The sequence below is a fragment of the Hesperophylax consimilis genome, chromosome 1 (assembly GCF_061612785.1).
Source record: "Hesperophylax consimilis isolate HC1 chromosome 1, BYU_Hcon_1.0, whole genome shotgun sequence".
Classification (NCBI taxonomy): Eukaryota; Metazoa; Arthropoda; class Insecta; order Trichoptera; family Limnephilidae; genus Hesperophylax; species Hesperophylax consimilis.
In genome coordinates, this window is record NC_142836.1 from 13,668,657 (window position 1) to 13,685,146 (window position 16,490).

The 16,490-nt window shown below is 33.3% G+C and overlaps 1 protein-coding gene and 2 non-coding genes across 10 annotated transcripts in view; 1 reads left to right on the forward strand and 2 right to left on the reverse strand.

Annotated features, from left to right (window-relative positions):
- LOC149426300 (dual 3',5'-cyclic-AMP and -GMP phosphodiesterase 11-like) overlaps nucleotides 1–16,490 on the forward strand; it is a 488,751-nt gene that overhangs the window by 391,038 nt on the left and 81,223 nt on the right. For all 8 annotated transcript variants that reach the window (XM_089649566.1, XM_089649917.1, XM_089649971.1 and 5 more), the window contains one exon: nucleotides 8,571–8,721. In XM_089649566.1, coding sequence (XP_089505692.1) covers nucleotides 8,571–8,721 — 151 coding nt within the window. The remainder of the gene's footprint in view (nucleotides 1–8,570; nucleotides 8,722–16,490) is intronic.
- Nucleotides 2,471–2,589, reverse strand: LOC149426303 (5S ribosomal RNA). The gene has a single exon (XR_016303239.1). It is a non-coding gene; the product is annotated as a 5S ribosomal RNA (ribosomal RNA).
- Nucleotides 2,912–3,030, reverse strand: LOC149426304 (5S ribosomal RNA). The gene has a single exon (XR_016303281.1). It is a non-coding gene; the product is annotated as a 5S ribosomal RNA (ribosomal RNA).

A 16,490-nucleotide genomic window follows, 5' to 3' on the forward strand; every position in this document is an offset into this window, starting at 1 on the left:
ATTATTTAGAACCTTTTTCTATAGCTCCCCCCACCCCAACCCCTTCCACTCCTTCGTAAATTCTTCTGTCGATTTGGGTTTGTCCCTCCCCCCCACCCCCTCTCTCAATGTAAATCTTTTAATTTTAGTATTGGACTCATCCTGATCCTGACATGTACTCACATTTTGTATCTAGTAAAGTTGTGTAAAGAAAGTCATTTAACTTTTTTTATCATATATGAAATTTACTTAGCACTTACTTTCCCCCTTATTGATAAACGTGTTTTAAATTTTACACAACTGACAACCATTTTCCCTACATTAATGGTTGTTTATCAGTTGTGTAAAATTCAAACACGTTAGTAAGACCATTTAAAATTTAAACCCATTAAAAAAACTCTTTTCACGTATAGGTAGATATATAACCATTATATTGGGTCGAGTACAAACTCGGACTTTTAAATAAATAAATCGAAAATTTACGTTATCACACTAATAGTGCTTTTGAGAGATATCAAGGGGGTGGTGAAACACCCCTAAGTGTAATTCTATGTGTAAATCCGATAGTACTAAGTAGTGAAATTCAGGCGCTGTGTAATTTCGACATGTAACCCTTCCAGCCATAATATATCTTCCGATGGCTTACTCCTTTCGTCTTCATTCCCTCGCATTGTGGGAAGATTAGAGAGACTATTTGTGTGGGCGCAATGTATTGGAAACATAATAATCAGCGGATGTTGTCAACTTTACTACCAATACTATGGCAGTTGGTAAAGCCGTTCATTTCGAAGCAGATCTCAGTTATTCGGAAGTAAATACGTATAAACTGTCTCTTCACTTATTGTTTTTTCAATTTTCTTCTTGAATAAAGTATTGCACACAAATCTTTTTGATTTCAAATTTCGTATTTTGTGTAGATTAAAAAGAATAGAGAGAAGAGGTATCTTTTGATTTTTTTCTTTTTGCAATGTTGGTTTTTAAACATTTGACAAATATTTTGGATAGTAACAAATATTTAGGATAATAAAAAATATTTAGGATAGTAACAAATACTTAGGATAGAAACAAATATTTAAGATAATAACCAATATTTAGGATGATAACAAATATTTAGTATAGTAAAAGATATTTAGGATAGTAACAAATATTTAAGATAATAACCAATATTTAGGATGATAACAAATATTTAGTATAATCAAAAATATTTAGGATAGTAACAAATATTTAGGATAATAACAAATATTTAGGATAAAAACAAATATTTAGGAAAGTAACAAATATTTAGGATAGTAACAAATATTTAGGATAATAACAACTAGTAAATACCTTTTTATAGATCCAATCTGTATTATAACTTTCTGGTTTTAACCCTTCAGGCCATCATTTCAAATAATGGAAGGACAGGTGAATTTACATATTGATTATATGGAATATTGGAGTCTAGTTCAGACTTAGAAAAGATGAGATGTTGATGGAGAGGAGGCAATTTTAGATATGGCTTGATAAAAGAGAGGACATTTGTTTATAAAGACAACCAAAAAATAAATTTGATCCTAAGTTCCCATTTCTAGACCACAAAAAGTACAATCTTGTAAGTCCAGCACTTGAAGGTAAGAGGGGACGGAGCAGTTTTTAATTCTTATTTGAATAAATGAGGATTTTCTTAACTAGAGAATTGCAGAGTAAAATGTATCGTGATAGGTTTCCGTCTACCTACACAGGTTCATATTACGTAATGTATGTATTACAGCTAATGTCCTTTCTGTCTTTTACGCTAAGAAATACTTACTTTATTTTTAATTTGAGTAAGTTGAATTTGCAAATTTGTAAATTTGCACATCTCTTAGCATCGCTGTAATATTCTCCCAGTGCAGTTGTAACTCTCTCACCCCGCGGGGTGGATTATTTGAGGGTTGGAAACTGTGTAAACGCGGCACTTAACTACTTCATAACTAAGAACTTGCTACGTCATCTCTGTGTCATACTCAACACTCAAAACTCTTAAGTAATAAATTATACATCCCTTTGGTTAGTCGACGACTAGACATCGGATTAAATGCAAATTTTATGTTTCCCCATTTTTAAAGTTTTTTGAAGTGAAACTTCTTTACGCGCGTCATGCAATTTCGAGGAGTAAAACCAACTCATGACCGAAACGAAAATGCGGGACCGATTAAAGTTCATTTGATGTAGTAAAAGTTTTGAAGTAAAATATAAATGCTTCTTAGCTCATCTCGACAACTGGCGTTGGTGGTGTAATGGTCAGCATAGTTGCTTTCGAAGCAGTTGATCCGAGTTCGATTCTCGGCCATGGAATATTATTTTTTTGTTTTTAAGGAATTTTTTTTTTTTAATGGTTGACCATAATATCAATCCACTAAGTAATATTTTAGGCCTGTAGCATAATTGAAAAGTTAAAGAATGATATAAAATTTTTTATGATGTTAACGATAAAAAAATGAAAAAAAACATAAAATTAAAATAAAAAATGGGCCAACGGCACGCGGTGTTCCCAAGCGGTCACCCATCCAAGTACTGACCGCGCCCAATGTTGCTTAACTTCGGTGATCGGACGAGAACCGGTGTGTTCAAAATGGTATGGTCGTTGGCAAAAGTTAAACAATATTAATTTCTATTCTACCTGCCAATAAATATATGAAAATTAGTATAAAAAAGCCCTAATAATATTGAAAAAATTAGCAAGGTGTGTGCGAGGTTGATAAAAATAATCATTACATACGCGCTTGAAAAAGATCGTAATTACATTAATAAGTTTGTAGGAATTTTTTTTTTCAATGGTTGACCATAATATCAATCCACTAAGTAATATTTTAGGCCTGTAGCATACTTGAAAAGTTAAAGAATTTTATGATATTATTAATTATAGTAATGATAAAAAAATAAAAAAAACATGAAATTAAAATAAAAAATAGGCCAACGGCACGCGGTGTTCCCAAGCGGTCACCCATCCAAGTACTGACCGCGCCCAATGTTGCTTAACTTCGGTGATCGGACGAGAACCGGTGTGTTCAACATGGTATGGTCGTTGGCAAACGCTAAACAATATTAATTTCTACTCTACCTGCCAATAAATATATGAAAATTAGTATAAAAAAGCCCTAATAATACTGAAAACATTAGCAAGGTGTAAATATTATATACCTAGTTTAACTCACTCTCCTAACTCATCTTCGCTGTCTACAGGCAGAGCGCACGACTGTGGTCGTGAAGAACCGAGGTTCGATCCCCGCTTTAACTAATTTTTTTTTTCTTTTTTTATAACTTTTAATTTTTTTTATCACATGCTACTTATAAATATGTCAATAGACAGAAAAAAAGAGAGAATGAAATGAAAAGAGAGAGAGAGAAGAATACTAGAAGTTTCACTTCTGTCTTGCGTAGGCTTGACACACCCATTTTTTATTCGTTAAATATGTATATTCATATTGTGACTATCAAAAACTTTTGACGTCATCTAATGCTAGTATCTAAACTTACTAAATTGGATGATACTATTATAGATGAAAAATCAATTTTAACCCATTCCTTTTACCCGATTGCATTACTCAATCGGAATCAACGAAATCTTTCCGTTTTAAATCCTTCAGAGTCTTGAAAAAGGTAGTTTACTATTTTATCCTACCTCTTTCGACTGAGGAATGATACACATGTATTAACCTAATTGTTTACCAATAATCAAAATAACCTAAATAAAGGCCAATACTTAGGCTTTTCCCTATTGACAAAGACCACCATCTTCCCAACCCCCTACCTACTCTTACAACCTCTTTCACTGGAACTCAGCCCAACTTCTTGCAACCCTTATAAACTTAATATATCGATAACACATGTTACTGGTAGATCGTAGATTTAATATTTTAAAGTTTAATACATTATTATACAGCCTTGACTAAGCTACAGTTGTACTAAAATCGGGTCGGCATTAAGAAATTTTTTTTAAAGTGGTGTTTACTAAATATTATTTTATTTCTAATTATAATGTCACACCACAAAGTATCAGCTTCATTTAAACGAATTTAAATGGTGTTCTTGATTGCCATTAAAATTACTACCAAACCAATAATATGAATTTTTTGCACATTTGCGGTAAAATTTTGCATCTTTCATTGAATATGATAATCATTGAATATCTAATTATGTCTGTTGTTGTCTGGCGGCGTAAACATAAATGACAATAAGTATTATTTGCATGCCGCTGTTACTACAATGTGTTTATTGTATAACCAACCTCCCATATAATCAACGCCCCATTCAAACTTCAATCTGCTGGGATATTAGCTAATACAAACCACAGCTGTGTGAAACGCTAATGTTCAATTACAGACAAAAGATTATTATTATTTTACCTAACTTTTAATAATGTTCTTAGGAATAATCAATATTAATATTACCGAGCGATTAGTCATAATAGACCCGATATAGTTTTACATGACAAAATTAAATAAATAACTTATATCATTGATGTCGCTATACCAAATTCCTGTAATATTCAAAAATCTGTTAGCGAAAAAATAAGAAAATACACAGATTTAGGAAATGAAATAAAAAGAATTTGGCATTCTCAGACTATAAAAATATTACCATTCGTTATTTCGGCTACTGGCATTATACCTAGCTCTCTAATTAAAAATTTAGGCGTATTAGATCTATCAAAAAAATTATATATAAAGATGCAAAAGTCGGTCATTTTGAATACATGTAGGATAACAAAAGATTTTTTAAATATTTATGTTGAGGGATCAGTAGGATTTATAGGCCCTGTTAGAAGTTCTACCGAGCCGAACCCTCTGATATGAAAATATCTGGAGACGGTGAATTTTTTTTTCCCATTTGATATCTGGTGAGTTGACGTGTTGTTGTTCTTGTATTGTTTTGTATTTATTTTACTTATATAATGCACTTACATAGTGTTGATTGACTAGCTGATCATTTGTGGAAAAGTGAGTGGAAGGGTTTAGTTTTTCCTATGGGGAAGATTTAACCCGGACAACAAAATCGGAAGCATAAAAAAAAAAAAGACAATAGTATTTATTCCAGTACACAATCATACTTATGTGCACTTTTTTAAAGGCCGGTCTAATACAATATTATTCATAATTAGATATATATTCTTTTGTTTGTGAAACCGCACAAGATTCCCAACTGCTCCCAACCGTTTGGAACCAGTGAGAATATGGCATCCCCAATTAGGGTGTTTTGTGAGGTTGGGGGTAATGGGAGGGGGAAGAAGAAGGTGGGAAAGTACCTGGCTATTCAAATCTGGTCACCAAACACGGCCAAAGCCATTTCAAGCAATGTTTAAATTTTGAATGGTACTATTACACCAGGGCGATACTGAGAGTATCTTCCACTCTGGAACTTTTCAAAAATATACTATATATTATTTTGAATTGAGTAAATTGTGAAAAATTAATCAAATAAAATTTACTTTACGCACGCCGGGAATCGAACCCGCGAACTCTGGCTTTCTAGTCGAGATCCTTACCCCCCGACCACGGAGGCTGTTGAATATATATCCATTACATATTATATTCATTTTGTATCCAAATTCATTAATTAAAAGAATCATTGCTAGTCTGACTGCATACGTGCATACATTATTTTTGCTAGCAGTCGCTTTCATTCCGAATTTGGCAGTTTTCCAAATGAAATGATTTTTTTGTATCATTTCGCTCTATTTTCAACTACCCTTTACACAAAAAGCCGTGTAAAAATTTCTATTACCAATGGGTAATATTTTTTTTACATTCTCCCCATAGAGAGTTTACTATTTTAAATTTCCCGAAAAATCTATTAACTATATTCTATACGACCCTGAAAATCTATAAACTATATTCGACACAACCCTGAAAATCTATAAACTATATTCGACGCGATCCTGAAAATCTATAAACTATATTCGACGCGATTCTGTTAATCTATAAACTATATTCGACCCGACCCTGATAAGCATATATAGATTTTCTTTTGATTTAGATCTGTGTTTGGAATGAAAAATCTCTTCCAGTATTTTACTAATATCTGCATAATTATATGCATGGTTCAAATAAGAATTAATAACGGATAAAACTGTGAAGTCACAAAATAAAACATCAGGTTTTGGAATAGACTTGTTGTTTTTTTGTTCTTTTCTTCATTGCTTTGTTTTGTCACTGTTGTTTGTTAGGAACTTTTAAATATGTATAGTTTCCCCGACATTTCACATTTACTTGCATTTAACGATCCTCTGCTATTTGATACGTGACACCCTTATCAACATTGAAACTGGAATACGTGATTTTTCTAGTAGCCGCCAATTAAAAGTTTCCCACTTAAGGCGCGTTTATTCTTTGCCATGAGACAGTAGCTACAAGATAGCAGAAACAATATTCCCCGAATTATTATCCCTTCTTGATAAATTAGTATTTCTCCCCGAGCGGTCGGATCGGACTACAGGACTGTATCGGGTTGAACCATTTGTTGGCTGCCTGTCAAATTATTCCTTTTTTGACACAGACTTATCGGACAACTATCGGATTACTTTTTTTGTCAGATGATGATACTACACCTTTTTCTGAAAGGAATGTATCTTGAATTTGAGAATTCATTTTTATTTATTTTTCCACAATAGTAGAGTCCAAGTTCCACTGTTTTTTAATTGAACAAACATTGTGCTGCCTTATTTGATTTTTTTATATTTATGAAGTTTACCTATCTATTTCAAGTATTAGGTTGGAATTGAAAGCTTATGGTGTAAAATACATTCCAGCAGAAAGTTGTTTCGACCTAAATATTCGAAACAGAAAAAGCATTGTAAATTTCATGACGCCAGATATCTCCATCCTGAGAGTTTTAAACTAGAATTTCGATCTTTCACTGCAGTAATATCAATACCAATTCGTTTACAAACTCCCCCATACCATGTATACACAGCTTAAGTAACCAACATGCAGAAATAGCAGATATTTTTAATAGCACCGAAAGAACTTATAAAAAGCTTTTCACTTTTTTTAAACACCTATTAGCTAACATTTTGTTTCTTATACCTAATTGTAAATTTTATTGATAAAATTTAGTTATATGTGTCAAAACTGTTTAATTTTTGTCATACTTTTTTGTAAAAAATGTATTATATATAAATGTATTATTCTCTATTTAAAGGTACTTGTACCGTAAATAAATAAATATGCAAATCATTTATAGTACATTTCGCTCTTATTAACGGTACATAATATAATTCACATTCTATAGATATATTGTAACGAAATATTATTAATATTATAAAGAAATATAATATTGAGAGACAGTTATTGTCTCAAAGTCAAAAATAACGAACTGTAACGTCAAAAATGGTGCCTGCGCCGTCCCAACCTCTCCCACCCTTCTCCAGGGGTTGAGGCGGGGGTGGGGGTGGTCCAACCCGGCGGGGTGAGACGTTTGACGAATAACCAAAAGGCATCAAGGCAAGGCTATTATAATTCTAATTAATTGTTTTAATTGGAAACTGGCTACGTCCATTTTTCATTTTCCCAAATTAATCTTTGTTCGAGATGTTTCGGCGCTCACGTCAGCTTTAGGAAGCCGGGAACCAGTTACTGAATTACCATTAGCCAGAATCCTATTTCAGTGTTAATATAATGAAATTCTATGTACATAAAAAATATTTGTTCTTTGTCATGATTACCTTATATAACTAGTTAATATTTTTAAAGCATTAAATAAATACTTTCAGGGTTTGAAGTTTTCTCCTCTTATCAAACAACTAGCTGACGTATACCCGGAGTTTATTATCCGCATGTATTATATAAATAAACCTTCCGGAAGAAATTCTATAAATGATTGTTAAAACCCTATGAAACTCCGTTGCATAGCTTAGAAGAACTAATCGCACAAACAGACATACGCGGATAGTGACTTTGTTTTATATTTTCAAAACAGCAACTTTAGCAACCTCTTTCCTTTTCCTTCTCGTGCGGTTTCTTCGCATTCTTCTTTGGGGGTATTTAATATTGTCATATATTTAGTCCGATTTATTTCTTCTGAGGCTGTAAAAAAATCTAATATTATATTATCTTCGTACTTCGATTTTGAATTGTGATATCTCACCAGAACGAGATTGCAAGTTTCTTTTACTCTGGTGCAAGTACCAGTAGCATTTTTAATTTATTTAAATTACGCGCGAGTATTTGAAAAACCCATACGGATTCAATAAATGTTTATTTGTCCACGTTACGATAGGAACCACCTTCATCCTTTCCAGAGCTAAAAAGGTTTCATTGTTAATCGGATAGAACAGAACAGTAATAAAAGAGTTATATTGTTTGTTTTGTTATTTTTCTTTACTTTCTACTTAAGTTTAAGTTAGGATGATTTTTTTTTTGTTTTCTTCTTTTCGTTCACTTTAAAATAGGAAAGGTTAGTTAAGTTTTATTGTTTATTTTATTCTTTTTCGTCACTTTTCTTTGATATTTTGATTTATCTCTGTTATGTTTTATCATGAAACTATTACCATCTGACATGTCGTTTATTTACTCTTCATGGGATCTAAAAAGTGATCCTGACTAATGTGTATATTGTGTCTTGTCTTGCAGGTGCTTGGTTTCCAAGCTGTTCGACGTGTGCCCGCGCTCCACGTTGCGAGAGATGGAGCGGAGGGAGGAGATCCGGGTGCCCTGGGGCACGGGCATCGTTGGCTACGTAGCCGAGAGCGGGGAGCCCGTCAACATTCCAGACGCATATAAGGTAGGTTTCTAAATGGTGGTTTTACACCAGGGTGATACTGAGAGTGTCTTCCACTCTTTAATTATTATTTTTTTCTTTCTTTATTCAGTGTGTTTGGTTATTAAATGTTAAAACCACCAAACTAGGCACATGCCCGTGTTCTTCTTCTTCTTCCTAGCACTATCCCAACTCATTGCCTAGGTAGGCTGTTGGGGTCGGCTCTTCTCGTTCTCAGGTTATAACTTCTTCGGTTCTGAGTGTCGCTTTCATCTAGGCCGTTTCTTTGTAGGATTTTGGAGCATTGGGTCATCCAGGAGTTCTTTGGTCTACCTCTGGATGACTGTCTTTGAAGCTCTATAGACATTGCCTGCTTCACTGTGTGGTCTGGTGGTCTCCGTCTTATGTGCCCATACCATCTTAACTGTCGTTCCTCTAGCTTACTGTTTATGTCAGTGACACCCAGGCTACCACGAATGCGTGAGCTTTTAATTTTATCTTTTAATGATACTACTGCGGTCCATCTAAGCATTCGCATTTCTGCTGATTCGAGTTGCCTAGAGTAGGAGTTGTACATAGTCCAGCATTCGGAGCCATACATTATCGCGGGTCTAACAATAGTCTGGTATGTCTTTCCTTTAAGTTTTATTGGCATTTTCGTGTCGCACAAAATTCCTGTTACGGATCTAAATTTCATCCATCCCACTCCTATCCTATGGTTGACATCCGCTGCACATCCTCCGTCTCTGTGGATGAGTGAGCCCAGATACTTAAATGAGTCACAGTTGGCTAATGTTACTCCATCCAATTGCATCGAAGGAGTTACAGCATTTGGGTCTTCAAATGGTAAATACAAATATTCCGTCTTTTTCCTGCTAATTTTTAGTCCATTATCCTCCAGGATCTTTCTCCACCTTTCCAGGCTATTTTGTAGATCACAATGATTTTCTTCTATCAGTACTACATCATCTGCAAAAAGCATAGTCTTGAGAATACTGTTCATTTCTTGACTCGTTAGGTAATTCATGACCATTATGAATAGCAATGGGCTGAGGACAGATCCTTGGTGTACCCCCACTTTAATTGGAAATGTTGGTGACATCCCTGATGTGCATCTTACTTGTGTTTCTACGTCTGTATACATATCTTGTATGGAGAGCACATATCCTTCTGGTACGTTATGAGATCTCAATGCCGCCCATATCAGGCTTCGGGGTACCCTGTCAAATGCTTTTTCCAAGTCTATAAATACCATGTGTAAATCTTTTTTTGCATCTCGATATTTTTCAACTATGATTCTGACTGTTTGAATAGCATCTATTGTTGATTTCCCCGATACAAAGCCGCATTGATCGTCGTGTATTTTTACAATATTCCTAATTCGTGTGTTTATAATCCTCTCATATATTTTCATGGTGTGAGACATAAGCTTTATCCCTCTATAATTGTCGCACTTCCTAGAGTCTCCCTTATTTTTGTAAAATGGAAGAAGATAGCTACAGATAGCACATGCCCGTGTTGACTCTTGATTAATTAATTTATCAACTCTTGATTAATTTACTGTATATAAGTGGGGCTATTCGGCCGCAGGACCAACATCAGAGGGGGTGAGAACATATCTGAGGACGTAGTAATGTGCACAATATAAATTCCCCATATTCGAGATTTTTTTTATTAATAAAGTTATTCTACATGAAGTTGTCTCTCAATTCACACGTGTTATCTTTATAAAGTTACTCAAAAATGACGGAGTTATGAGCTTTCGAAGTGAACTTGAATAGAAGAATATATAAGAATAGATTTAAAGAAATTGTTGTTGTGACGTCACTCTAGATATAAAGTACAATTTATAATTCGAATGGCAGTGCTGCAGTATTTTCTCGCCAGTTATCGCATGTGCCGTGACATGCACGCTTATCGGCAGCCGCAAATATCAACATTTTAAGCGCTATCTTTGGTACTATTCGGTATTCAATTCTATAGGTTTTTTCTCACTCTAGGATACAACCTCGTTTCACTATTTAGATGAATATTCCCACAACTATTCCGGTTTCGGGAAAATTCCCCAAAAATAGACTCCCTGGAATTTAACCATCACTAGACGCACTCAACGTAGATCTGATCCTTATGTTGTCCTGTGCCTGCCCTGAAGTAGCCTGGGGTGAAGTGTTAGTACCTCCTGACTCATGACAATGTAAGCAGCAATCTGTTTGTTTGTAGCCCGTGCGTTGGTTTGAATGGAAGTAAGTAACATAGAATATTAAACATAGTTCGCTCTCGTAAAGAGAGGGAACCGTGTCGACTATACTGAAATCTAGGCTGATAAAAAAACTCATCGATGCAATAAAATTTTGTAGAAAAAAAAAATTTTTTTACAAGAAATATATTTTTACAGGATTAGTGTTCAACTAATAAAATATACCGATTTGTTGAATTCTTCACTACTTTGAAATCTGGAAATTTTTTTTTTTACAACAGAAAGAATATATTTCATAATATATATTTATATATATATATATATATTATGAAAAATATATGTTGAAAATCAAAATCATCCTAAAATTATACTATCTTGCAAAAGGGCTTTATTAGAATAATTTAATGGTGTGATACCGCCTGAAGTCTAGTTGATGAACAGTTTGGCAGGCAGTAGTGAAATTCGGCTGAAATTTCAAAAAATGATGTAACTTCCAGAGTAAGAGTGGCCTTGTCAATCACGGTTCCATGACAAAAAGCCCGCGAGTGTCCGGTAATGATAGAAAGATGTTTTCCGATTACCAAATCTCCAAGAATCCGGTATCCAGTATAAGGTAATGGTGGCCAGGGCCGGGCCTGAGTCAACGCACCTCCTGGCGCGGGTCAAATGTTGACGCCGCTTGTCAAAAGCAGTAGACGCCTATGTTTTTTTTTGTGTAGTTCCGTTTATTGAAAAATGATCTCAAGGGCGATCTGTTAGTACCTACTGTAATGTTAGGTATCATCATCGCCTTGGCGCCTTGACAATTCGGCGCCCGGAGCGGACTACTCAAATCAACATAGGGCCAGCCCTAATGGTTGCGTTATTTAACGAGTTGCGGATCCGTTGTCCGTCAGCCCAGAGCTATCGATCAAGAAACGCAAGTTCTTGATTTTTTAACGGTTCAGGTGTTGTCTTCACAGCGCAGGTGTGGCAGCCGAAGTGTCAAAAATATTGCAGGGTTGACAATCTAACCAATGCATAATGGTTAATTGAGTAAATACTGGAGGTGCCACACAACTAAACCATAGATATAAAATCAATTAGTAGGAACCACACATCTTTTTGCTAATCCTTTATGTAAAACGTTTAAACTTTTTTTATTCCTACTTCTTTACGTTTTGCTTGGAACTTAGACACCTTTCAAAGGTCTCCAGTTTTGATGAATTTCGACAGCTCCATACCATCTGTAGGCGATCTCTTTTTCCGTTGTTTGTCAACGTCATCCTCAGCAAATGATAGCCAAACTGGAGTATAAAAAGAGTTAGTACTTGATGAGAATACATATTTGCGCTTCAAACAGGAGCTCGGGTAAAATGATTACATTGGCTACGTATTCAAAACATCTATATTAGATACAATCTAAACTAAACTAGCCTACTTTTCAACGGCAATGTAAATTTACTGATGGACTGTCAACAATTTACTCGGTAAGGATAATTACCCTACAAGGGTTGCCAAGTCGGCTTAAATAATACAATACTCCCGTGTTAAACTCATTCCAATTGTCTGCTTTAGTGATTAGAGACATTCTTATTATCGTGGATTTATTTGCGAGTCCTTTATTATCCTTGATAGGCGGTAAATTATTTTTAACTCTTACTTCCTTGAAGCTTTTAGTCTGTTTATTGTTTATGAATTGATAATGAAATATTCAAGCTCATTTAACGAGTTTGCCGACTTATATATTTTTCTAGTACTGATCCTAGGTACCAAAATACAGAAACTTTATTTACAAAATAGTAATACAGTTATTTACAAAATAATAAAAAATTCGATTATTTTATCTTTTTTGGAAAATTCTTTTTTTATTATCAATATAAAGTGATTTTACAGGTGCTTTTCGATATCTGTCTGTTTCACTATGATATACATGTGTCGAGACAGACGTATTGGATACAAAAATGAGTATTGACATATTATTATTAAATTATAAATAAAATATTAACCGCTTCACCGGCTTTGGAGTCACTTAGGCGGTGCCGGCGGTTTTATCCGGAGACGCTGCCTTTTATTTTCTAGTATTTTTACATTTGGAAATGCGTAGTTATAAAGATACGTTAATCTATTTGTATACCAAAATTATGACTACTCTCGACACCTGATGTATTCAATCGAGTGACTTCGGTCGGATGCGACCCTGTTAATACATTATATTCCCTACACATGATGTATTCAATCGAGTGACTTCGGTCGGAAGTGTCCCTGTTACTACAACATTTTCATTATATTCTCGGCACCTGATGTATTTAATCGAGTGACTTCGATGGGAAGCGACCCTGTTACTACAACATTTTTATTATATTCTCGGCACCTGATGTATTTCATCGAGTGACTTCGGTCTGAAGCGACCCTGTTACTATAAAATTTTCATTATATTCTCGGCACCTGATGTATTTATTCGAGTGACTTCGATGGGAAGCGACCCTGTTACTATAACATTTTTATTATATTCTCGGCACCTGATATATTCAATCGAGTGACTTCGGTCTGTAGCGACCCTGTTACTATAAAATTTTCAAGAATATGTTCACAGTTAATCGAATAAAAATACACTCCGCTCACCATTATTTCGAAAAACAGAAAATAATACACGTGAGAGTCTGTTTCAGAAAATATCTACCAAGATCAAATAACCGTTTTGCAGTTGTTTATGACAAAACCCGTGCAGCGGACTCAAAGGCGGTTGTTTACTATGCAATAAAGGAAACTCTCAATTGGAAAATTGTTCTCCAATTGGCTTCATTTTAATTTACATGGATTATAGATATATTTATTATAACAGTTGGATATTGTTGATCTGTGAACCAATCAACAGATTGCAATCAAATTGCATTGCAGCAAATGCCTTTGTACAAATCATTAATCAAACGTCTCAATTTTACACTAAATTGTCATGTTCCAACGTGCATTTTTTTCATAATTCGTGTAATTTTATATTTTATTGAAAAGAATTTTTAAAATTTCCTTCCGAGAACTTTTCATCTCCTTCCTTTCCCTCAACACAGCATCCCCAAAGATGACATAGGCTCTGAGGGAAATTATTAAACTCAGTGTGGGGATCAAATTTATTAAAAAAATATTATTTTGATGTAGTATTTTCCACTCCCCCGAATGAAAATAGTTTTGTTTTATAGTACTCGTAATTAATTTGAATTTTTTTTTTTTTTTTTTTTTTAGTTTTTTTTATTAGTAAAAAAAAAGATACACGAATTACATAATATAACAATTACATAATATAATTACACAATAAAGTAGGTTATTAATTACATAATATGAGTATTCGATGTACCCCCATAAATAAGCAGGGCTTGTGTGTATGGGGGTGTTGTTATATTTGTTTATATTTGGTACGATTCAGTTCAACTGTTCGGAATACTTTTTAAGGTGGCTTTTGAATTCGTTTATATTTGCATTCATGTTTCTAATTTTTTCTGGTAATGAGTTAAAAAATTTAAGTCCGAGATATTCATGGTTGAACTGTCCTATTGTTTTGTTTACATTTAGGAGTAGGAAGTATTGACGTTTGTCTAAGATTTCTGTTATTTTTAAAGGGTGCAATTTTATTTTGAATATAGTTTTTATAAATTTGTAATGTTGCATGGTAGAAGTATAATGCACTTAATTTTCTGACCTTAAATTGTTTGAATAAAAGTTCGGACGAATATGAATAGGGTTTTTTTAATATGGTTTTTATTATTAGTTTTTGTGATATGTAAATTGTTTGAGTTTGATTTTTATATGTACCGCCCCAGCCTATAATGCCGTATTGTATAATTGATTGACAGAAAGCGAAGTATGTGGTTCTAAGTAATTTTTCGTTTAAAATATCTCTTAAACATCTAAATATATATGTTAGTTTCCTTATTCTGTTGTTCAGAATATTTATATGTGGGGACCATTTTAAACGCTGGTCTATTGTTATGCCTAGGTACTTAATATCGGTCTTGCTTTCTATGTTTGTGCATAACATATTGCATTTGTGGTTTTCTGTATTTTTCACAGAGTGGATAATTATGTTTATTTCTTTAGGTGTTTCTTGTTTTTTAATGAAAAATGGTAAATAATAAGTTTTTTTAGAGTTTAAAGTCAACAGGTTTTCATCAAACCATAATTTTAGTTCATTGATATCTGTATTTGCCATGTTATTTAGTTCTGACCAGGTGTTTGCTTTTAGTAGTAGGACTGTATCGTCAGCGTAAGAGACAATGTCTCCATATTTGGAAATATTGAATATATCATTGACATATATAACAAATAAAAATGGTCCCAAAACCGTGCCTTGGGGTATTGAAAAGTCGCTATATTTTGAATCGCTGACTTGATTGAGTAATTTTACTTGTTGAGGTCTTTTATATAAATAACTAGTTATCCATGCTAAAACTTTTCCACTAATCCCTACTGATTTTAATTTACTTATTAATTTTTTATGTGATATGCTGTCGAAAGCTTTTTTGAGGTCTATAAATATGCCAAGACATTTTTTATCGGAATCTAGGGCCGTATATAAATAGTTGGTTATTTTTGCTATCGCGTCGTGAGTACTTGTATTTTTTTTTAATCCGAATTGGTTATAATTAATTATTTTATTTTCTTCTAAGAATGTCCAAATTTGTTTTTTTACAATTTTTTCATATATTTTTGATATATTCGAGGGAAGTGAAATCGGGCGATAATTTTGTGGATCTTTACGACAGTCTGTTTTATAAATGGGGGTTATAATTGCTCTTTTATAGTTATTGGGAAATTCGCCATTTGCTAGACTTAGGTTTATTATATGTGTTATGGGGTGAATTAAGTATTCTTTCATCGATTTTATTGTTTTAGTATCTATGTTATCAAAGCCGGGGGCAGAATCTCCTTTTAGTTTCGAAATAGTTCTGTCAATGTCGATTTCTGTGACTGGGTGAAATTTATTAATTTGACATTGTGTTATTTGTTGTGGATTAGATATATTGGTCTTATTTATGGATTTTGCTAGGTTTTTTCCCACGTTATTAAAATAGTTATTTAAAATATTACAACATTTTTTTGTGTCATTTTGTACGTTATATATTATTTCCCCATCTGAGATTTCTGATATGTGCTTATATTTTTTCTTTTTATTTATTATTTCATTTATTGTTGACCATATTTTTTTATTATTGTATTTAGCTTCTGTTATAATTTTTGAGTAGTAGTCGTTTTTCGTTTTCCTTATTAGTGTAGTTAGTATATTTTTATACTTTTTATAGTATAATACAATTTTATTGTTAACTAGTGGCCTTTGTGTTATTTTATAAAGTTTATTTTTTTTTCCTAGTGGCTTTTATTAATCCTAGAGTAATCCAAGGTTTAATTTTTCTTGTTTTTGAGTTGGGGACGATTTGTTTTTTTTTTGTTGATTCTAAAACGTGTTTATTTAAAGTGTTTTCAAATAGTAATGCACTTTGGTTGGCGCATTTATTTATTAAAATTTCTTCCCATTTTTCAGTTTTTAGTAATTTTTCTAATAATTTGTAGTCTATTTGAGAATATGGAAGATTTAATTTGGGTTTTGTATTTAGTTTTCTATTTG